At 36.3% G+C, this 24,809-nt stretch overlaps 2 protein-coding genes across 2 annotated transcripts; both read right to left on the bottom strand.

Moving 5' to 3' along the window:
* Window positions 1–16,720: 16,720 nt before the first annotated feature.
* Window positions 16,721–18,180, bottom strand: LOC140173027 (vacuolar protein-sorting-associated protein 33 homolog; the record flags this gene model as incomplete). The annotated part of the gene is made up of 3 exons (XM_072210677.1): window positions 16,721–17,276; window positions 17,629–17,722; window positions 18,113–18,180. Coding segments are annotated over 3 exons (252 nt in total), but the record flags the coding sequence as incomplete, so codon positions are not given.
* A 1,122-nt stretch (window positions 18,181–19,302) lies between these two features.
* On the bottom strand, window positions 19,303–21,145 carry LOC112738049 (vacuolar protein-sorting-associated protein 33 homolog). Its single transcript, XM_072211609.1, has 6 exons — window positions 21,015–21,145; window positions 20,631–20,693; window positions 20,437–20,543; window positions 20,140–20,262; window positions 19,889–19,970; window positions 19,303–19,766 (listed from the first exon to the last, which is right to left on the bottom strand). The coding sequence occupies exons 3-6, from the start codon at window positions 20,472–20,474 to the stop codon at window positions 19,692–19,694; spliced, it is 318 nt and encodes a 105-aa protein (XP_072067710.1). The 5' UTR covers window positions 20,475–20,543; window positions 20,631–20,693; window positions 21,015–21,145; the 3' UTR covers window positions 19,303–19,691.
* Window positions 21,146–24,809: the final 3,664 nt, after the last annotated feature.

Below are 24,809 nucleotides of genomic sequence, written 5' to 3'. Positions count from 1 at the left end.
AAACTTCCTTTCTTTCCACTACGACGATCATAAGTTGCAAAACATCAAGAAAACCCTTACACTATATGGTCTCCAAAGAGTTTGGGCGTGAAACCAATGCGCCGTCGTTTAAGTAGTGTCAACCATGTTATGCAATTGCGCTAAATCAGCATTTCGGTAATGGAGATGATCGCAGGAGCAAGTTGGAGCCACAATTACAAATTTAGGGATTCTAATTGAGACCAACAAAATTGTGGGGGTCATTCTGAGTATATGGCCAAATTTCAGGAGTCAAATTGAGATTTAACTCGAAATTTGGTATATGAAAAAACGGAGAGAGCTTATTGAAAAATGTGTATATAGCATTACAGCTTGGCCTCGCCCCTCATTGTGAAACCAAAGACTTTATTATAAATTTGAGCATTAATAATGAATAAAGATGGACTAAATAAGTACTTTTCGTTAGTAATTAAATCTATTGTTTATTATCTATCTATTTATTTATTATATATTATTAAAATTAAATTTTATCAATTAATAACATAGCTAATGTAACATCTTTTTAAAGATAAAATTTTTATTTATTTTATTTAATTTATTTAAATACATTAATTCATATTTATTTAATTCGATTGAGATAAATGTTAAATTATTTAATATTTTGTTGGACCATATTAACTATAACTAATTACATTAATTATTTAATTTGGGTGAAATAAATAAATAATTTTTCTACTTTGTATTAATCTTTTGTCTTATGTATTTTGATTAATAATTTTTAAAAGTATTATAATTAATTATTTATTTTATTTGATTGAGATAAATATTAAATTATTTAATATTTTGATTGACCACATTAACTATAATCAATTAATTATATTAATTATTTGATTTGATTAGAATAAATAAGTTAATTTTTTTAATTTGTATTAATTTTTTCATCTTATCTATTTTGATCAATAGTTTTAAAAATGGTTATAATTTTTAGATCACATATTTATAAGATATTTTTTTATTTTTTTAACTTACTTTATTGAGGTAAATAATTATAATTAATTTATTATATTAATTAATTAATTTAATTAATTTAAATATATGTTTTTTTTTTGTGTCTAAACAAGGAAAGAAACAAAGCAAAAACTATCTTAAATCCGAGCGGATGATTCGTTGGAGATCAACACCAGGCTCAGACCAAATAACATGATTAGAGTTACTCTTGGCACCATATTTAGCCATCCAATCCGCAGCTCTATTTGCTTCTCGGGACACCCATTCAACGTGAACAAGCCAAGGACGAGATAAAAGTTCCTGAATCTTGAGAACCAAATCTGTTACTTCAGATGAATACCCACTTGTAAGCTCATGCATGATGGGCAGAATGTCAAGGCAATCCGTTTCACATATAATATCCCTCAAACCGCAATCCCAAGCTAAAACCAGCCCCCTCCAAGCAGCAAATAATTCACATCTGATTATAGACCAAGGGGGAATGCTTCCAAAGCAGCCCGAGATCCAATCTCCCTTAGAATCTCTAATAATACACCCAAATCCCGCTAAATTTGAATCCATATACAAGCTTGCATCACAATTAACTTTAAAACCATTGCCTACCGGTGGTTCCCAACACAGGCAATTTCGGAGAGACCTAAAGGCATTGCTTCGATTCCTGTAAAGCTGTAAGTTCTTGGCGGTAATTCTGGCCAAGGCAACAACCTTATGGTCTGTCCAAGGGTTGTCAGTGTTGAATATGTCATTGCACCTATGTCTCCATACCCACCAAAGCCCTGCACCAAAGGACGCCTCATTGTTAGCCAAGGCCTTCCGAAACCACTCCTCAAGAGCAGTACCAGCCGTCGAGTCCAGGATACTAGGATCCAACATATACCAGATTGCCTTTGATCGTTCACAGTCTCTAAGGCAATGCTCCATAGTCTCCTGTGCCTTGTTACATCGCTTACACATATCTGAAAAAGCTAAATGCCGCTTGAATCGAAAGGTCTCAGTTGGTAGAGCATCATGTAAGCTAAGCCACATAGTAAATTTGAACTTCTCTGGAATGTTTGTGTTCCACAACCAGTTCTAATTACTGTTGGCATTCCAATTTAATGTTTTCTTTAATAACCATTTGTAACCCTCCCTTGCACTATACTTTTTTGTTGCTGCAGGCCACCACTCCCACTGTGGCTCCAACTCAGTCAAACTAGGATATCTCATACCACAAATAAACTGCTTAATCTCATGCGGAATAGGCGTGGTAAGACTATCAACCTCCCAAGACACCCCTTTCCACAAGTCAGCCACCATGAAATCTGATTCAGAAATATGTACATAAGGGACAAGGTTGCAAAGCTTACCAAAAGGAGTCCACTCATCATACCAAACTGATTTGTGGACATCCCCAATATTCCAATGAAGCCCTTCCTTGAGATGCTCATAGGCACTAACAATGTTCTTCCAGGTAGCTGATGAAGAATTTCTACTGTTTCCGTTCATACCAGATTGATTCCTGAGATATTTATGCTTCAGAACCTGCACCCATAACTTCTCACTATTATTTAGACAATCCCATACCAACTTTCCCATAAGCGCCATGTTAGCACAGGAAGTATCCCTAATACCCAATCCTCCTGCCTTTTTAGGAGTTATGGCGACCTCCTACCTGACTAGAGGCAGCCCTTTTCCAGTCTCTTGGCCTTTCCACAAGAATTGTCTCATCAAGGAATCAATTTTATTACATGCATACTTCGGGAGAAGAAAAATTTGCATTTCATAAACTGGGATAGAGGCCATAACCGATTTAACAAGACAAAGCCTCCCTGCCTTATTCAGTAGGCGTCCTTTCCAACTGGAGAGCTTCCTCGAAATTTTTTCAATAATCTCCTGAGCCGTCTTCCTGGAAGCTCTGGCATGACCGATGTTAATTCCCAGGTATTTACCCAAATCATTGCAGAACCGGATGTTAGAGACCCCTGAGAGAACCTCTTTTCTCCTCTCCGACACCCTCTTGGAACACTGAGCCTTTGACTTATGAAGATTTACCTTTAAACCTGACGCTCTAGAAAACAAGTCCAAACAATGCATGACCTCTATTACTTGAGCTTTTGATGCCTTACAGAAAAGTAAAAGATCATCTGCAAACATCAAATGAGAGAGTCGTGGTCCATTCCTAGAAACCGCAACTGGGTTCCACAAACCTTGGGAAACTCTATGAGAGATAAAGCAGGCAAGCATTTCCATACAGAGTACAAAAAGATAAGGAGACATAGGATCTCCTTGCCTCAACCCTCTCTTCGGATTGAAATTTTGGAGCCTGTTCCCATTCCACAAAACTGCCAACGAAGAGGAAGTCACACAATTCAATATAAGATTAATGGTAGCCTTTGGAAACCCAAACTGGATCAAAGTAGCTTCCAGAAAACGCCAGTCTACCCTGTCATAAGCTTTTTCCAAATCAATCTTGAATGCCATGGTCTCTTTTCGAGACTTGGTGTTCCTCATGAAGTGCATAATCTCTTGAGCAATGATAATATTCTCTGTGGTTCCTCTTCCTGGAATGAACCCTCCTTGCAAAGGACCAATGATCTCCGACAGGAAAGGTCTGAACCTGTTAACTAGAACCTTTGTGACAATTTTATAAATTACATTACATAAGCTAATAGGCCGAAACTCCCGTAAGGAAGAGGGAACTTCCACTTTAGGAATTAGAACAATGAGAGTATCGAAAATAGCCGCATTCAGTGGCTCACCCTCAAAGGCTCGCTTGACCAGTCCACACACATCGTTGCTAAGAGAGTCCCAGAACTCTTTGTAGAAAATTGCTTGAAATCCATCTGGCCCTGGGGCTTTAAATGAACTCATGGTCATCACAGCTCTTTTAACCTCTTCAGACGTCACCGGTTCCACTAACTTTTGACAAGCCTCAGTACTAAGAGACGGGCAAGGAAAAGGCCCCATGGCGTCCAGGTCAATATCCTCCCTTGTAGAAAAGAGCTTTTGAAAGAAAGAATTTGCCGCCATTTCTAGAGTCGTAGTCTCCGTGGCCCAAGACCCATCCTCCAAAAATAACCCATGAATTTTGTTCCTCTTTCTCCTGATAACTGTCTGTAGATGAAAAAATTTTGTATTTCTGTCTCCACATCTCACCCATTGTTCTCTAGGTTTTTGATACCACAACAACTCTTCTTGAAGAAGGACATCATTCAGTTCCTGATGCAAAACTTGCTCTTTGATCCTAAGCTGTTGATCCTCCCGACTTTCCAGAGTAATCTGAACGTCATTCAAAAGCCTCTCCAACTCCCTTTTCTTAACAAAAATATTGCCAAAAACCTTTTTATTGAAGCTAGTTGCATCTTTTTGAACCTCCAACAAACATTTGACTACATCCGGAGCTCCTCTAGTCCAAGCTGTATCAACAACATTCCTAAAAAGAGGATGAGTCATCCACGCAGCCTGGAATCTGAACGGACGATGGCCCTTGGTAGCCCTCTTTTCCATCTTACACCTAGTGAATAATGGGCAATGATCAGAGTGAAGGCGCGCCAGCACCTCAGTATAAGCCTCCGGAAACATTAGTCGCCAGTCCTGGTTGATGACTGCTCTATCAAGCTTCTTGGCCACCTGCACCCCACCTTTCACCTTCCTATACCAAGTGAATCTTCTCCCAATAGCCCCCATATCAAACAGCCCACAATCCTCCAATGTTTCCGCAAATTGTTCTGCTCTGGCAAGTCTAAATTGCCCCCCCTCTAACTTCACTCTGCAATAGAACATCATTAAAGTCCCCTAACACAATCCAAGGTCCGTGGATCATATTAGCAATCCTTGTCAAGTCACCCCACAGTTCTTTACGCTGATGTATATGCGGATTAGCATACACCGCACTGCAGTAACTAGATGTATTGCCCATAGTGATTTCAAAACTGATACATTGATCAACTACATCCAATACTCTCACAGAAATATTTGAATTAGAACATAGAACCCAGATACCCCCACTATGACCATTAGCCTCAACAATACCAACACCCTGGTAACCTAGATTACTCCAAAAAGATTTCATCCTCTCGAAAGCAATATGGGTTTCAAACAGAATGAAAAAAGTAGGATGAAATTTATTCGCTAACTCCTTACTATGAACCCGGGCCAATTTATTAGAGGCACCTCTAATATTCCAAAATAGAAAGCTTAAATCTAAATAATCCATAAAACAATTTGTATTGTAAAAGGACCAACCTCAGCTGAAGTCCCTAACGAGATGATGAAGATCCACCATCATATCCCCCTGAGCCTTGCTTGTCCTTGTCCGGTTGTTGCCCGGTTTGTATGTGCCCCTCCATTGACAACCCTTCCAATTTGCCAATTTGCTGCTTGCTGGTGTCGCCAAGGCAGTCCGGAGTCGACGGCAAATTCTGCAAAGAAGAAGGGCGCAACCTCTTGTGTCCATTTTTGATAATGGCAGTGAAAGTCGGCACCGCAACGGAGACAGCTTTGCCCTTCACCCCTTGCTGTTTGGAAGATGACATGCGTGCCTTAGATCCGCTAACCGACCCGGTCTTCACCCCTGATTCGGCTCCTCTCATACGTAGCCCAAAGTCACGGTTCTGGTCCAATTTCTGATTTAAGCGCACCGGCATTTTATCTTTAGATGTTTGTTGGGCTTTATTTGATTGACTCAATTTTCCTCTCCTTTTACCGCTGACTTTGGTCCAGCCAGCCTCATTTTCCAAATGTTGGGACCCCACTTCCTTCCCATGCAACGTATCATCTAATTCCTCCCCAATTTCTGCAACTATCACTGACTCTTTGGGATTGCATCCAAATTCAAAAATTTTCTCTTTTGAGGCTTCCTGTGGCTGCACCACCTGGGCCGCCGTCTCGGTCACTGATGTTTCCTTTCGATCCACCCTTTTCGAATCTATTGGGGTCATTCTGCATTCAGTTGCTGGATGCCCGAAACAATTGCACTTGTCACAAATAAGGTGTAAGCATTCATACTCCACCTTATATTCAAACTCATCGACAATCACACTCCGGACCACCGGCAAACCAAGATTAATTTGCACGCAAGCCCGAGCAAATTTTCCCCTTTCCGCCAACTTAGTAGCCAGATCCACCTTGACTGGTCTTCCCACAGCAGAAGTGATTCTCATCATGGCTTTATCCTGATAGTACCATATGCTCAAACCAGAGATTCGAATCCAAACCATAGTCTCCCCGAAAGTGTCCTCACAAGGTTTAAAATCCGGTGTCCATGGCTTGACCGCAATATAGTGACCGAAGATCATCCATGGCCCCCCTAGTAAAACCTTCTCTCGATCGTCCATGCGATCAAATTTAACTAGGAAGTACCCAAAACCCACATCCAAGATTTTATATCCACCGGTGATCCTCCATACCCCTTTCAATTTGTGAAACATGGCCGTGTAACTAAGGTTTTTTCCAAGAACCTTAATCACAATTGCTTCCTTGTATGGTTCAGAAAGGATGTTCCTAGCCTCTTTGGAGAAGCAAACTCTTGGAGGCATAGGATCTCCTTGTTTTCCAGTGACCACTGCCATGGAATCCCCATCTAGAGCTTCAGCCCGATTTATCCCTGTGGCTACCGTAGAACCAATAACCTTGTCACGGAATGAAATCTTGGAAGTCACCCTGGAACTAAGGTCGCCCTTACTTGATCCCTCCTTCACACCTGATGCAAACCCTCCCACACTCTCCCCCTTATCTCTTTCGATGGCATGGCCATCTTCTTCACCATGTTTCACCCTCAAACACTCTCTCCCGCTCTCTCCTTCTCTCATTCTCTCTGAGTATTTTTTCAAAAATTAATTTGTCAGAAGTATAAATCTTCAAAGTTTATTTGTCACTTTACTCAAATATTTAAGATTAAAAAAGAAATTAATTTTTTTTTTGTAAATAATGACTTTTCATTAACGTGGCAATAACTTGAATCAAATAACATATATTTTTATACCATGTCCTGAAAATATATGTTATTTGATTCAAGTTATTGCCACGTTAATGAAAAGTCATTATTTACAAAAAAAAATTAATTTCTTTTTTAATCTTAAATATTTGAGTAAAGTGACAAATAAACTTTGAAGATTTATACTTCTGACAAATTAATTTTTGAAAAAAAAAAATACCAACGAAGTCCTCCACAATAAAAAAAAATGTAGACAAATTAGTTCGAATTAAGGTCTTCTATCCTAATAATAGGGGTTAATTTATAGGTAATATGTCCACATCTGCTATCATGGAGGACTTTATTGATACTATTTGTCACTTTATTTTAAATATTTTGATTTTAAATTTTAAATTTTTATTTTTGTTTATATTTCTTTATTTGTTTGTTTTAATATCAAATCTAATATTTCTATTAATATTTTTTTCAATTTATTGTCTAATAGTTATATGTCCACTGTTAATTATATGATCGAAAAATATTTCTTCAATTTATTTATAAAAAAAAACAAAATTTCATTCTTTTCTTTTTTATTTTACTTATTTTTGTATTTCGCATAATTTATTCACTTTAAAAGTTATATATTCTAGAAAAAGATCTTATCTCTTTACTAGCTACTCTTCCATTCGGTCATACTTTTTTTCTTCTATGATACATCATTTTTACTCTTTAATTTTTTATGAACTATTAAACATCATTATTCGTTATTGTACTCTATCTTTTTTATTTGAGTAAACTACCATTTATACCCATGGAAGTTGAAAACACTGACAAATCTACCCACAAGAGACGGAAACTACCAAATGTATCCATCAATCATGAGTTTCGTGGGACAAAACTAACCAATCCATATTCCGGCGTTGACTCCGTCAGTAACACTCCATACGTGGCACTTCACGGCGTGACATGGCTTGGGAGCTACTCACGTGGATTGCTTACATGTCTGACCGTTATAATGTACCCTCAATTCCCAAATTTCCCAAATTCAAACATTATTTCATCCAAAGCACGAGCCCTAGATTCACAATAATCTTCGAAATTATACCAATGTCGAGGCGAAGACTCTTTACTCCACCTTCGAATGGCAGTGGTCGTGTGTCTGGAAGCTCAATTTCAAAACGGGCGCAGGACAGGAAGTTCAATGGCAGATGTTTCTGTGGGTTGGGGGTGACGCTGTTACAGTCCGGGACGGCGATGAATCCTGGGAGGTGGTTCGTCCATTGTCCCAATTGGAAGGTAACCCGTTGTACACCCTATTTTGTGGGAGTTGAATGTGCATCTGATTTTAGTTTTTTGCCATGGATAGAACTCGGACTGCAACTTCTTTGCATGGGTAGACGAAATCGAAGGGCAATGGGAGGGTGAGGGTTTGAGGAGAGAACTGTCGGAAAGAAGGATGCAGGAAGATGTTGATGAGGCTGAGGCTCAAGTGAAGATGCTCACCAGATTAGGGAGCTTCGAAGCTGAGTTTAGCAAAATTAGGTTTTGGCTTATGATGATATCAATGGCTGTTGCTTGTAATGCTGTGTGCACTGTGTATCTGATTCTTAGGAGGGTTTGATCCTTGTTAGTTGTTAGTGTAAGATCATGACAAATCTACCCATGATCGATTCTAAATATGTCATTTGTACACAATTGTTTTCCAAGTAATGTCAGAGGTAGCCTTATAAGTTATGTAAGATGCAAAAATTAGCTGGTACTAATTGCAATTGTTGTTTACTTTCTGGTCCAAAATAACATCAAAGACATGCATAATATCCTGATAAGTATGTAGTAACTGGCTTACACAAATGTGCAAGATACTGCTAAGAGTTATCAAAGCGTAAACAAAATAAGGCATAGTCTCTGACATGTCCAACAATTGTGCGATAAACTGCTACTAGGATTACACAAAAAACATAACTTATAAAACTATTGCTTCACGGAATTGGAGTGGAGTTGCTGCTTCCGCTTGACCCCTCCTTCAAGTGTGCAGTTGTTGACCCCTTTTTGGCTGGTGGACGGAAGGCTGGCTGTGGCCACCTCCTTGAGGTTGATACTCGAACTGTGGGAGTTGGCATGAACTCCATGAACCTTGATGTAGTTCCCTGGGAGGCAGCTTGCATAGTTTGAGGTGTTACGGTGGGTGGCACATCAGAGGCTGGAGGTGGTGGACTAGTAGTAGTTGGTCTTGTTGGGCTGACAATAAGTGGAGGAAGTCGTGGTTGCTGAGTAGTTGGTGGCGGTCTCCTCACATTCTTCCTCTTCTTTGGTGGCCTTTTTGCAATGGGTGGCCTAACTGGGGTGGTCTCCTGTTCAGATACAAACGTATGAGTGACATAATGACATATAAATTATAACTTGTATAATGGGATAGCAAAATAAATCAATAGACTTACAGGGGGCTGAGTTGCTACTGCTTCAGCTGCTTCAACAGCTTCAAGAGTTTCCTCCCAGAACATCTCCTCCAGTCTTGCCGCCTCCTCTTCGTCATCCTCAGCAGCTGGCTGTTCACTTGAAGTTTGTCCCCCAGCACTCCCAGCCATTGCCTCTTTTTTCTTGGAACAGCTACGACTGTTATGTCCAGTCTGCAGTAACATATGGCATGAATCAAAACATGGGGCATGAATTCATAAGTCATGTAACATATGAGGAAATATTTACCTTTAGGCAATACTTGCAGGTGATGGGGCCATACTTTCTGGGGGCCCTATGTGGATCTGGGGTGGGTGCCTTTGGGGCGTCATTCTTTTTGTCTCTCTTCGATTTTGGCCTCCCAATCTGCTTCTTGTATACTGGTGGCAGTACAGGGGGTAGATCAACATGCTCCCAGTATTATTGACTTGGAACAGGTTGGATGACGAACTGGTATGTGTTGTTATATGCCCCCATGGAAAGCCAGTTGTGTGCATGCTCCTCTGGTCGCCTATTCTGGTATGCAAGGGCAGCACATGCATGCCTGCATGGCAAGCCAGTCAGTTGCCAGAATCTGCAACTGCAAGTCCTCTTTCCTATGTCTACCATAACCTTATGTGGCAAGCACTGAACTTCATACACATTTCCAGGATCATCACCAGTGGGAAACGGCTGCCACTTATTGCTCTCCCTTTTTTCTTTTTCCAGCCTACTCTGTTGCACCGGAGCGAGGACTCCGTTATATCCCACCAATGCCTTCTTATTTCTAGCAATTATGCTCATCATGTAAACCCTTATCTCTTCCAGCATAGTTATAATAGGCTTCCCTCTCATCTTCTTGATCCTAGAATTGAAGGATTCACAGTTGTTGTTTGTATAATTGTCCGACTTTGGGTATTCGCTAAATCCAGACCTACTCCATTGACTTGGAGGGATCCTGTTCAGATACTCCCAAGCATGTGGATTAACCCGTCTGATCCGATCCAATACAGCTTTGAATTCTTGGGTGGTTGTGGCCTTGGCACACCTCCACATTGCCATCTTCAACTCTGTATCACCCCACTGTTTTCTGAAGTTCTGCCATATGTGCATAGCACAATATCTATGATGAGCTCCTGGGTTTACTTCACGCATAGCAGGGATGAGGCCCTAGTGGGGAAAAGTAAAGCAACAAAAATGTTATCCCCAATGAAATTCCATTCATGGTATGACAGCAGTAGCAGTTTAACAAATAATGTAAACCAGTAATTATTAACACATACAGGAATAATAAGAATTGATACCATTACCTTCTGCATGTCTGACATAAAGTTGATTCCATTGATTGCTGCGTCCCCTAAGTCTTCTTGGAGAAGTTCGAGAAACCACTTCCAACTATCCTTGCATTCGCACTCCACCACAGCATAGGCTATAGGGTATATATGGTTATTGGCATCGTGACCGATCGCAGTCAACAACTGCCCAGGGTAGTATCCCTTTAGAAAGGTACCATCTAACCCGATAAAAGGCCTGCAGCCATTGGTAAAGCCCTTCTTACAACCTTGCAAGCATATGTAAATCCGTTTGAATTTATACCCGGTCCCTTCGACATAATCAGTGCTAATCCTCACGGTTGAGCCAGGATTGGTCCTTATTATTTCATTAGCATAATCCCGAAGAAGTGCATACTGAGCTATCTCCGATCCTTCTATTAGTTCTTTCGCCTTCACCATTGCACGGTATATCTTCCTCTCATTCACAATCACATCAAACTCCTTCTTGAAAAAATCATGTGCCTGCCTTTGACTCATGTCTGGATGGTCACGGATCTTGTCCTCAAGCTCTTCTACAACCCATTTACCATCCGCAGATTTGTTCTTACTAACTCTGCTGCAGGTATGTTCGTTGACAAAGGTCTTCACCTGGAAGCTTAATGGAAATGGCCGTTTTGCACAATATATCTGCCATGGGCAATCCTCCTCATAACATATGGCTTTGCACCTAGTTGAATCAACTCTAGGAAAGAATATGCTGCGCCCTAGGTTGATGTTGAACTTCCTAACTGCCTTCTTGAAATGCTCTAGATTCTCAAATTTCATCCCAACCTCCAGCCTTACGTCCCTCACTGGAGCATCGGGATTAGCTTGAGGAAATGCTGCTTGCTGACTGTCTTCATCATCACTTGCAACAGAATCCAGCTCTTCAGACTCGTAACAATGCATCCCTGCACTTGACTCAGCCATATCATCACCCTCCACAGGTATAAAGATTGAAGGATGCTTGGTTGGATCCTGGTTAGGGATGAAGGTTTGCCCTGATGGAGGAGGCCTGACTGTTGATTGTCTCTTTCGCTTCTTTGAACTACCACCACCCACATCTGGGTTTGTAGACGGTTCAGGCTGTGAACTGCTAGGTTGAGAATCTTCGCAAGGTGTTTCATTCTCAGGTTGAAAGCTCTGCTCCTGAGACTCTGGTTCGTTGCAAGGTTGTGGAATATATTGTGTGAAAACCTCATTAGAATCCGCAGGCCCTTTATCAACTGTGGGTGCCACTGACTCCGCAGAAACTGGATTTGGGTGCCCTGTTTCTTCACTTCCAACTGACACACGTGGTTGTTGAGTCTCTGGAGAAGTCTTGTCTAATGGCTCATGTGGAGGCAAATTGGGTTCGGTGGGTGCATCTGGGGTCTGAATGATCCTTGGTGGCTCTTCAAAGGTTACCTTTGGTGAGTGTGTGGGGAGAGTTGGTTCCTCACTGCCTACTTTTGGTTGTTGTGTCTTTGTTGTGGTAGGATGAACATCTTTGTCCACCGCATCATCCTTTGTTTGGGTATCCGGTCCAGGCATTCCTTCGGTTTGATCCTTAATCTTCACCACTCTCTTGTGCTTCTTCTTTGGGGTTGGGGGTCTCCTAACACACACTTTGGTTCTGCGCTTGACTTGGGTTTTCGTAACATTTAAATTCTCAAGCTCCGGTTCAGGTTCATTGGTTTCTTCTGCAAACTCAGGGAGGTTAACTGGATGCTCAGTGAACACCTCAATTCTCCTCCCATTAGCAATCGCTGCTTCGTACATAGTCACCACATCCATGTCACGTCTAAGCAACCTCAACCCACCATCCAACTCCATCCCAGGTTGAAGCCAGTAAAGCTCGCGCACATCAGTGTACCCTATATCCTTTACTAAGTCATTCACGAAGAAGCTATTTAAGGTATCGACATTCACTCGTTCAATCTCTGTTTTCTCTCTTTGCTTCTCTTCTCTGATTTGGGGGTGGGTGTGTGTTGGTGATATAGGAAGTTAGGGTTAAGTTTGGTTTGAGAAAAAGATGAGTAAGGGTATTATAGGAATTTTACAATGGTATATCAACTTTCATTATTCTCAATTGCCATTTAAATAATAACCTTTAGAGGATGGTCATGCAACCAAATATATAGATTGTAAATATATATATATATAATAAATTACTGCAAATATATCTTATTAGAATATTATATTTATTCAAATACAAAAAACTGTTGACAAAAGAGAATCAAAATATATTAAAGGTTGGGTTAAATCATCCCTTCCAGCATAGGTAAACCTATGCTCATTCAATATTTGCTTATGCTATAAAAAAAAGATTTTCAATGAGACATTGTATATTGTGTTGACAGTGATATAAATTTAAAATAACAAGCAATATGCTACATTGGAGTCTGTGAAACCAAACACAGTTTGAAATAATAAATTTTAGATTTTATTGGGTATAATTTTTTTCTAGGATTTATATTTGAAGGTAAAAAAAAGGAGTTTAAAGTTTATGGAGAATAGGCAAAGGAGAATAGGCACATCATTTTATCTAAGGTTGACATTGAAACCTTCAATATTATTCCTTGGATAAAGTTTATGGAGAATAGGCAAAGAAAAATTCATTGCAACCCCAGTTTTATTATTGGTGAAGATCTAATCAGAGTTCACGAAAGGATTAATAGTTCAAAGAGGACAAATTTATCTCTTTCAATAGTGGTCTCAATATCCAAAGTCAATATGATTACTCACAAAAGGAATACCATTTACTATAGTTCATGGCCCTATGAGATGTGTCTCAAGTCTGCTACAATTGTATCCCAAAGGTTGCTTATTCCTTGAGGGTTCTGTGTTGTTAGTGAAAGTAGTATTATTAATATTTCTTTTATATTATTAGTTGGTTTATCAAGTGTTGTAGTTGTATCAGTTATTGATAAGTATATCAGGAAGTGTTTCTTAATGTGACTTTTGTTCATATTCATAAGTAGTTATATCAATTATTGATAAGTAATTGATGAAGTGTTATTACTATTTATAAAATCAATCAAAATATATATTTGATTTAATATGCTATAATGATTGATTTTAAAGAATTTTTATTTATTTAGAAAGCCAATGTATTCATGAAATTATCTTTTAGTGTTTGGGGTTTATGAATTTATAATTTAGGGTTTAATAATTAGGGTTTAGGATTAGGGTTAGGTTTAGATTTTAAGATATTGGATTTAGGATATATTATGGGATGTCTATATTATTTATTCTAAAGTATATACCTATTTTGAAAAAGCAAGATTATTGAATATCAAAGACTTTAGACAAAAAAAAATTATAGATAAAAAACGAAACATCACTCAATAGTTATTCCAATCCATTGTTCACTTCCACATAAAAAAAAAAAACCTCACTCAGAACACCAAAATACAATACAGCAATAGGTAGAATTAGCAATATCAGAAGCAACTACAAATCTAAATAGATTACCTGTGAAGTGAAGCCTACTGCCCTCGGTGCTCACTAACCCCAAACATACCTGATATCAATCAATATAAACCCTACTGCATATTCTGATAGAAGATCTTCACCTCTTTCATCATCAGATCAGAGAGAGAAGCTATTCATCGCCGCCATGCTCAGAACTGAGAGAACGCTCCAACAGGCAACAATAGAGTAGAAGTAGAAATCATAGGGCAAAATCATTTCCCGATATCCGCCTTCTTCATATGGACCTTAGCCTTTTCAGATCTATGAAAGAGTTGTTGAGAGACATGACATAGATATGAATAAATATGAATAGATATTTTAATAAAATTGAAGGGTAGAATAATTTTAAAACCAAATATATTCTCTTAAAAATATTTAAGAACATTATTTATCAACATATTGCTAAGTTGAATAAATTATTTCTAATTTAAATTAAAAAAATAAGCATATTAATCACATTTTTATAAAATATAGTTTAAACTCAATATTTAATGATTCAAACTAAATGATATAACTTTTTATTATTTTTCTATTACCGAAACTTTAATTTTAATTTACAAAATATCTAATTATAATAAAAATTGTACATAAATATTAACTTACTTAAACTTAAAGTATTTATAAAAATCAATTTAATCATTCCTAATAAGTTAATCTCTAAGAGCTCAAACTAATAAAATAAAACATAATTTATCCATAATAGAATTTCTTAAATTAAGTTATATATTGCTTCCATTACTAAATTCTAATTTCAAATTATATGAAATAACAATTATAAAATTACACAAGAGTATTAATTAACATAACTCCAAATATTAATAAAACTAATTTAATTACCCTTAATTAATTAATTTATAAGATAAGATATCAAATTAATAAAATAAATCATAACTTTTTCATGATAAAAGTTACTTAAATTAAATCATACAATCCTTCCTTATTTTTCAATTACTAAAATTATACAAAATATTCCAATATAATAAAATTACTTAAGAATATTAATTGATTCAAAATAAAGTTATCTCCGAATCTATTTAGTTATTTTTAATAAAATAATTTCTAAAATTATAAAGTTTTAAACTTAATAAAATAAAATCACAATTTATTTATAATTATGTTTTCAAAAATGCAGGATGTTACATTCTATCCAACTTACAAAAATTTTCGCCCTCGAAAATTGATATAAGTTGAAGAAAAGATTTATATTTACTTCCCTTTTTGAATATTTTAAAGGTTCCAAGAAAATCATATCACATAAACATAGAAGAAAATATATTAGATGATGCAAAAGTTGATAAAAGTAATTTGATGCAAACCAAATTTCAAAATCTAAAATTAAATAGGCACAATGTTCGTTTAGAACTCTTAATAAAGCATGATCACTTCTTCTTATTGCCTCAAAACTCCACAACTCCTTATAACTTCATAGATTGACCATATTCACTTTCCGTACGCACAAATCGTGTCCCTAAGAACTAGCGCATATAAGGAATACGAAACATGAGAGGAGAAAGACAAACGGCACGAAAGGTTTATGCGAGAAATTGGAAGAATACTCAAGTTCACAGTTGGACAAAGATGGTATTTCGCAAGGATTTGAAGGAATACATGAGAATACCAAACAACAATAACATATATATATATATATATATATATATATATATATATATATATACATATATATATATGCAACAAAATGTAGCATAAAGCGGGTTAATTCAAAGATTAGGAAGAAAGTTTGAATCAAACAGTTTCAATATGAACATCATTAGGAAAAATAGTACAACAATTTAGAACAACTTCAATTTGAAATAGAGGGAATTAGTTTATCTTTTTCAAAAGAAAATATTTAAATCCAACATTTTCCAAAAGTACTAAACTATTGTGTAGAAGCATATTAGAAGTCTTACAGCGGATTGAAGGGGATCAGAATGTGCAAAGTTCTTAGCTTAATGACAATGTAACTTCATTATTTAGCTTATAGATGTTTAGATGATATTGTATTGTAAGCCATGTCCACCTGGTATAATGGTGTATTATTCTCCATTGTTTTTCCTTCACTTTGATTTCTGTTACATTGCTGATAGAGTTGAGCATGCAAAATGTGCAGGAACTTTGTATTATGTTGTGGTTGTACTTTTCTAATTTTCTGTAAAGAGAAATGTTGTAAAATTAGCTATAAAAGATGTTATGTGACAATTGTACAAGATTTCTAAATTCAAAATCACGTTTATATCTATTAAATGATAATTCTTGAATATTTGCAAATTACTGTATTCGACTATTTGTTTAAAAATGACCAACGAGAAACATATAAGAAAAGTAATAAATAAATTTGATAATGATTAAAATTACATGAGTGGATCTAATTATTCGGAATAAATAGTTATTTTGAAATACCAATTTTTTATTTTCTGTATTTTTTGGTTCTTTAGACAAATATTTTGACAAGCGAGTACAAAATATATCATTACGAATGTTTAAACTAAGATGTTTACTATAAAGATATACCATGACACTTTCACGTTGTAGGTACCACAATAGCGTGGCAAATGATGGAACGAAAATGATTAAACATCACGAAGGGAGTGTTTTGGAAATGTTAAATGATAACATCCTAGAAAGCAGAAAGTGTAACTGCAAGTAAAGCCAGCCACCAAGGGTGGACTCCAATTCATTAACGAACTTCGGATTAAAATCTTGTAATCATTGCTAATGGTAGGGTCTCTTTTTTTAACTTTTTTGAATACAAATTAAGGTTCCTTCTCAAATGTAGTTAAATTAACAATTCATCACCCTTTATTATCTCTAGAAATCTTAAGCCATGGAAGAGGCACCAAGATTCTATTAAAGAACCAGATAAGAGTAGGCAAATATACGATAGTAGAACTAAATAAAAACAGCTCTCATATTCCAGGCCTCACTTATTTTACAACATCAATAAACATTGGTTAGGCATCACTCTAGAAGAACTCGATTAGGCTGCATATAGCTTTCATTTGGCATCATCAAACATAATCTCAGCCCCCTAAGTCGGGAAAGACAATTTAGTTTATAAAAAATAAAAGTTTAAAAAATGAAAAAAAAAGAACTGCAACGGTTGATCAACCTAGCTTCTCCATAAATGTCTCAACCAAGGTTTGTCCATTGACTATTTTTGTCGTTGCAATGATTAAATCATATGCCATGCCTTCCTGCAAAATCAACATTATAAATTTGATTTAGGAACCAAATAGAAGTGTTGGATGCGACGATTTATGTATCTCTACCTAATAGTTTAACCTTTTGAAACAAGCGATTTCATGACAAGAAGAGATTCACACCTAATGTGACACACTATACACCATTCTAGAAAGATAATGCCTCTAGTACACATCATCAAAAAGATAAGACATGATAAGCCACAAATTTACTAAGCAAATACGTCCATTCACCTGCTACATTATAGATCAATAGCCAAGTTTACAAAACCAGGATCTAAATAGTAGGAAGAATGTATTGGTTAGCATGTTAAAAGCAATTTGAAAAAAGAAACGATTGCCACACCTGAGAACAGAGAAACCGAAGAGCAGAAATCTCTGCAAAGGTAACACCTCCAACAAAGACAACAAGCACCAGGGCACGCCTCCCATCAGGTACTCTGAAATATGTAACGGGTCAGAAGGGAAAAAAACGTTATCAAAGAAGTTATAAAACTTCTTCCTTTAAGACTAAAATCTTTTGCAATTTCTGAAACTCCTATTTCAAATGTGAACCATCAAGTTCCAACTGCTATCTCTTTCAGTAAACTAAAAACAAAGGAAATGGCAGAAAAGCGATTGAATTCTTTCTTGCATTTAGGGTTTATTTTCCCAGGTAGTAAAGCTCACCTCTGCTGCTAAGTGATACCCTTAACAAATAATAAATTGTGGATGAATAAAAGATAGGATCCATCTGAACCTTATTAGTTATATTATTATTGCTAAATGTTTTAGCAGTGTCAAATCAATGCACAAGCATTGCATTTATGGAGATTGATGTAAACCCATACTTGGCTATGCCAGTTGAAACCCCTGATAAAGAGTCAAATGATGGGCTATTTGAGAATGCACCCCGTAATAGCAACCAAGCAAGCCAAACTTTAACTATAAATAGAAAGAGAGGTTAAGGTAAGTGGAGTATACAAGTGATGTGACTAATATGAACAGGATAAGTGAAATATTACTGGAACAGTTATAAGATTTTCAGCTGGCCAATTATAGCATGCACCGATATTATGATTTAGAAAAGTTAATAAGTACTAACCCTCTTTGTTTCCAGGTGAGGTCCAGGTAGCAGCTTCAAAATTTCTTCAACAGGACGCCTGAGAGACCAATTATCACATTTAATATTGCATGAGTTGCTTTAAAACTAAGCTCACAATCAAATTATCTTTTTGAATAAATGTATTGTGTTTAAATGAAAATTTGGAACTAAAGGCTAAGATAATTTGATTAGCATGGAAATTGCTATTTATAATAATACAATATAGTCTTCCAATTTGAAATAAGTTAAGAAATTGAACAATATTGGAACTCAACAGAGAGCACAACTATAAAGTAGTATGTACTAATAATAACAATAACATCATTGGAACCTTGCTTATAAATGAAACTTACAGCTCTATAAACTTTTGTCTTTAAATTTTATATATGATCATGTTAGATAAATAATTAATTTCCATGCTCAATAATAGCTATGAAGAGGGTCTTTAGTATTGAAATTTCAAACTTACCATCCAGATCGAATGGCATGCTGGATCAGACGAATGCTAAGTGGTGCATATCCAGAGAAGACATAAGAGATATCATTGAAGCTGTAATGGGAGGGAAATCACTTAAAAATTAGTAGGGATACAAGAGTGCAACATGTAGATAATTGCAAAACAGCATTTTATTAATAAAGTAATGATGATGTAAATGAATCCCATGAAGGATTTTGCAAGAAATACCATGTACTATATACACTAAGACAAATTGAAACATTAACACCATCAGTAATTGCTACTGAGAAGTGAATATAACAGAGGAATACTTGTGGTGCAGCCACAAAAGATGAGCAATTAAAAATAAGTAGTAATAAATAAATAAATAAATAATTAAATTAAAAAAAGAGCACGTACTCTGGAAACATCAATGTTGCAACAATTAACCTTTAATGAGGTGATAGTGAGATGCTTATTTCTGTATTTATTACCATTTCATAATGTCTAACAACCGCCCTACCCCAAATCCCACCGCGAAAAGAAATTATTTTAGTTGTGTTGTATACATACTCATTAACACATTTCTAAAGAAGAATCCATAACTTTCTAATCTGTGGCTGTATAACTTAAACAAAAGAGATTAATTTTGAAATACTATTGGTGTCAAATGTTTTGCATTGCCAATCAAAACCACATCTCATTATATGTATGACTTGAGGGGTAGTTATTGTAAAGTCAAAACAACTTGCAAGACAATTACTTCTGGGACAATTGTTGCAAGAGTCAAAATGCTTCTAGCACTTTTACACTAACATGCATCAACCTCCTAATCAAAATTGGAAAAACACAATAAAGGTGTCCAAGCATCACATTATCTAGAAGAAAATTACTTGGCTGTATCAGTGTCTTCAACCACAAGCTGCAGAGCACGTTTTATGGTAAACCGGTTGCTCCTTGACTCCTAAGAGGATCAAATGCAAAATGAGCATTAGTTAAAAATATGTCCACAAATATAATAAAAAAAAAATTAAAAAATCCCAAAGACCCATTTGAGCTTGCAAGTAAACAACTAGTTCATGATACCTGCTTTTTAAAGAGCCCAGCTTTCTCTAAATTATTTAGGGTTGTTATGTGCTCAAATCGATAGCTATGTAGTAGTTCTCTCCTAAAAATGGAAGTTACAAACATATGGGACAACAATGAGTACCACAAAATAAGATTTCTTGGTATAATGCAGACAAGCAAGAATGGAGAAATATTACAAGTAACCTAGTTTCTATAGAGTAAGAAAAGGAAAGTAAAAGAAGAAAAGATCCATGGTCATTCAAGCTTGCCTTAAGTAGTCAAAATGCTTCTTTGGCAACCCAGAATTAGTAACAAAAAATAGGATTAGAAGGCGCAGGACCGTCGTCAAAGGCTCCTGCTTGTGGATCAACTCTTCAATATAGTCAAAGCATCTGCATAAATTAGCAACTAAAGTTTCACATCTTAAAAACATAAGCTATGTACAAGCAGAAATCTCTAAAGCACAATGCATCACCAGTTAGCAAACTCCAAACATTGACCAGATTAATTGACAATAAAATGCCATCCAAATACTTTAAGGACGTCTGCATGCAACATCAACTCACATGTCATAACTCTGAGACTCAACAATTGTATGTTCCATATCAAGCTGCCCCAGAAATGAAGGCTTTGATGTGAATGTTGTCAGATGCTAAGCGAGATTTATGTGTCTCTGAAAAAATAATTTCAAGCATATTGTGTTTTGATAACTCTAAGAATCTAGTTAATGAAGTCAATGTCAAAATGAACAAGTTCTTACAGTGATTTCTGGCAATGAGTTCAGCTTTTTCACGAAGTCCTTCAACTCGAAAACTGATTGTGACTGGATATTATGGAAAGCAATATATTAGAATGCCTTTGGCGATCCATCTTAATATAAATAGTTAAAAAAACATGTTTAGGCTTCTCAAAGTTTAAATACTTGAACATATGCAGTTAACTATTTTATTATTCTTAGGTTGCAATAATGAGCATGCATACAACTGGGACAGCTTGAAGGATTTGATCTCCAAGGTAAAGTATGCAATAGGATTCCAGTCGATTCGATAAATAATTTCACATAAAAATTTGGTTTTGAAACAGTTTTTGTTTTCTTGCAAAATTAATTGGAAAAGCAGCATCCAAGTATAGGACATCAACTTACAGTAGTCGTCATCTCAGTGTAGTCTTGCTTCATGGATGTAGCTTTTTGACGCAAAATCTGCAATACTGCAGACAGCAACTAAGAAACTAGAACTACAAGGGAACCATAGATGGTCTATCTAAATAACCTTTTCACTCCTCCGTGTGTGTGTGTGTGTGTGTGTGTGTGTGTGTGTGAGAGAGAGAGAGAGAGAGAGAGAGAGAGAGAGAGAGAGATCACTCACTCTCTCTCTCTCTCTCTCTCTCTCTCTCTCTCACACACACACACACACACAGAGGAGTGAAAAGTTTATTTAGATAGACCATCTATGGTTCCCTTGTAGTTCTAGTTTCTTAGTTGCTGTCTGCAGTATTGCAGATTTTGCGTCAAAAAGCTACATCCATGAAGCAAGACTACACTAAGATGACGACTACTGTAAGTTGATGTCCTATACTTGGATGCTGCTTTTCCAATTAATTTTGCAAGAAAACAAAAACTATTTCAAAACCAAATTTTTATGTGAAATTATTTATCGAATCGACTAGAATCCTATTGCATACTTTACCTTGGAGATCAAATCCTTCAAGCTGTCCCAGTTGTATGCATGCTCATTAATGCAACCTAAGAATAATAAAATAGTTAACTGCATATGTTCAAGTATTTAAACTTTGAGAAGCCTAAAAATAGTTAACTGCATATGTTCAGTTCTTTTTTTTTTTCATTTTTTTAACTTTTATTTTTTATAAACTAAATTGTCTTTCCCGGCTTAGGGGGGTGAGATTATGTTTGATGATGCCAAATGAAAGCTATATACAGCCTAATCGAGTTCTTCTAGAGTGATGCTTAATCAATGTTTATTGATGTTATAAAATAAGTGAGGCCTGGAATATGAGAGTTGTTTTTATTTAGTTCTACTATCGTATATTTGCCTACTCTTATCTGGTTCTTTAATAGAATCTTGGTGCCTCTTCCATGGCTTAAGATTTCTAGAGATAGTAAAGTGTGATGAATTGTTAATTTAACTACATTTGAGAAGGAACCTTAATTTGTATTCAAAAAAGTTAAAAAAAGAGACCCTACCATTAGCAATGATTACAAGATTTTAATCCGAAGTTCGTTAATGAATTGGAGTCCACCCTTGGTGGCTGGCTTTACTTGCAGTTACACTTTCTGCTTTCTAGGATGTTATCATTTAACATTTCCAAAACACTCCCTTCGTGATGTTTAATCATTTTCGTTCCATCATTTGCCACGCTATTGTGGTACCTACAACGTGAAAGTGTCATGGTATATCTTTATAGTAAACATCTTAGTTTAAACATTCGTAATGATATATTTTGTACTCGCTTGTCAAAATATTTGTCTAAAGAACCAAAAAATATAGAAAATAAAAAACTGGTATTTCAAAATAACTATTTATTCCGAATAATTAGATCCACTCATGTAATTTTAATCATTATTAAATTTATTTATTACTTTTCTTATATGTTTCTAGTTGGTCATTTTTAAACAAATAGTCGAATACAGTAATTTGCAAATATTCAAGAATCATCATTTAATAAATATAAACGTGATTTTGAATTTAGAAATCTTGTACAATCGTCACATAACATCTTTTATAGCTAATTTTACAACATTTCTCTTTACAGAAAACTAGAAAAGTACAACCACAACATAATACAAAGTTCCTGCACATTTTGCATGCTCAACTCTATCAGCAATGCAACAGAAATCAAAGTGAAGGAAAAACAATGGAGAATAATACACCGTTATACCAGGTGGACATGGCTTACAATATAATATCATCTAAACATCTATAAGCTAAACAATGAAGTTACATTGTCATTAAGCTAAGAACTTTGCACATTCTGATCCCCTTCAATCCGCTGTAAAACTTCTAATATGCTTCTACACAATAGTTTAGTTGTAACACCCTAACTACCAAAGCTCACGCTTCCGGCTGCGCGCCTTTGATAGCTCGGACATTACGACGACTTTTACATTATTTAATACTAAAATATGAGCCTGTTTAAAACTTTAACCGCAATACCGCTCCCAAAAATTCTTTCGTTCAATAACGTACATCCATAAATACCATACAACTTACAAAACTCATAAAGAGTACATCCATATATACATATATATATATATATATTTACAAGCATTAACCAATACAATCCCTATCCCTCTCACAGAATATATCAAGATAAAGGCGAGGGTACAATAAATAATCTATATCAATACAGAACATATCAATAACTAAATAAACTCTTCGTGACTTCTGCGCCCATATCCTGAAAGGGGAAAAATGTAAGGGGGGTGAGAACATCATCCTCGAAAGGGTTCTCAGTAGAGGGTTTTTGGGAATTACTGTAATAGGATACGTGAAGATAACCGCATCAGTGATTAATAACCGTCTTTTGCCTCTTTTCAAAAACAACAGTTTCCAATAAAAGTAAAGTCGGAAATCCTTTCTAAAAGAGGAACCGTTCAATTCTCAAAAACTCAAAAGTCTTTCAAAACGGTTTATCTATGCTGAAACAAAATAGCCTTTCATATTTTATTCCAAACCAGAAACACAAAACTGAAATCAACCATCAGTTCATCTCATTCCAACCGCGGCCCTAGGCCCAAACAATCCAACCAACAACCAATCACCACAATCCAACAGAGTCCCAGATGCAAACACAGATAGGAAGTTCAAGCACAAACAAACAGTTATTACAAGTAGAACAGTTAGCAATTAATCACATAGGCAAACCAAGTATAATATGCACACCCAACCAATGTCACACAAATGCATATGATGCATGCCTGTCCCTAATGGCTGATGATATCATCTGTCGGTTATAGAGCCAACCCGACAAGTCCTGGTAGCTAACCATTGGACTGTCCCTCTGTCGTGCATCCCCAACTCGAGTTATACTCATCATAAACTTGATCATAATCATGATCCATATCCATCACCCTCACTGGTGAATATTTATCCATCACCATCACTGGTGACTATTTATGGGGGCGAGCTCATCCGGGCCTTTCACAGTGCCCGGCCACACTTACGACATTGGGTTAACAGAGCTTCGAGTCTCAACCTGGAGCACATGGTGGCTAGCCATTGCTACTACCTAGGGAAACCCTCATCTCCAATAGTGGAAGTGCAAAAATCACAATTATCAATAATTCAGCATATACATGCATTCATTCTCATCCATGGATCAACATCCATCTCAGCCATTCGGCTTACGGTTCAGTCCAGAACCAGCCAATATTGATAATCACACACAGCCATTCCGGCTCACGGTTCAATCCAGAACCAGTCAATATTCATAATCATACATAGCCATTCCGGCTCATAATAAAACAGCACTTCCACCATTCAAAATCATCAGATTTATGAAATCGGCATTTAAGCCATAAATCATTTTCTCAATTCATTTCACTTTGAAATCAAGTTTCAACTCTTTTCAGCCTTGGCTTTAAAGATCTCATTTCTCAAATCATCTCAGGCTCATAAGCCACTTTTACTCAAGGTAAATTCCCCTTTTAAAACAATGCCACTCTCGGCATCCTCTTTCCAAAACTTCCATAATCATAGCAAGTTAAAAGCCTCTTTGAGATATTTAAAATCACCCATCCAACAGTGGAATTTTTGTAACAAAAGTTTCTCGGCAGTGTCCCAAGTCCTTAGGGGAGAATAACATAACTCATTTTCGCCAAATTCATTTAAAATCATTAAAACATTGGCTTCCCGATTTGAGTAATAAAACAGGATCTAAGCCAAACCGAGTCAGGTAATCATTTACTCCTTTCAAAGCC

The sequence above is a fragment of the Arachis hypogaea genome, chromosome 13 (genome assembly GCF_003086295.3).
Source record: "Arachis hypogaea cultivar Tifrunner chromosome 13, arahy.Tifrunner.gnm2.J5K5, whole genome shotgun sequence".
NCBI classification, from domain to species: Eukaryota; Viridiplantae; Streptophyta; class Magnoliopsida; order Fabales; family Fabaceae; genus Arachis; species Arachis hypogaea.
The sequence above is the reverse complement of the archived record's forward strand: the minus strand, read 5'-3'. Positions and strand labels throughout refer to the sequence as shown.

What these genes read in the sequence shown, in the direction of transcription:
- LOC112738049 (XM_072211609.1), bottom strand. Translation starts at nt 20,474, where the DNA reads ATGGAACATACAATTGTTGAGTCTCAGAGTTATGACAT. An exon ending in AAGCATTTTGACTACTTAAG is followed by an intron (nt 19,971 to 20,139) that starts GCAAGCTTGAAT and finishes TTCCATTTTTAG; the next exon opens with GAGAGAACTACTACATAGCT. An exon ending in CTGGGCTCTTTAAAAAGCAG is followed by an intron (nt 19,767 to 19,888) that starts GTATCATGAACT and finishes TGATCCTCTTAG; the next exon opens with GAGTCAAGGAGCAACCGGTT.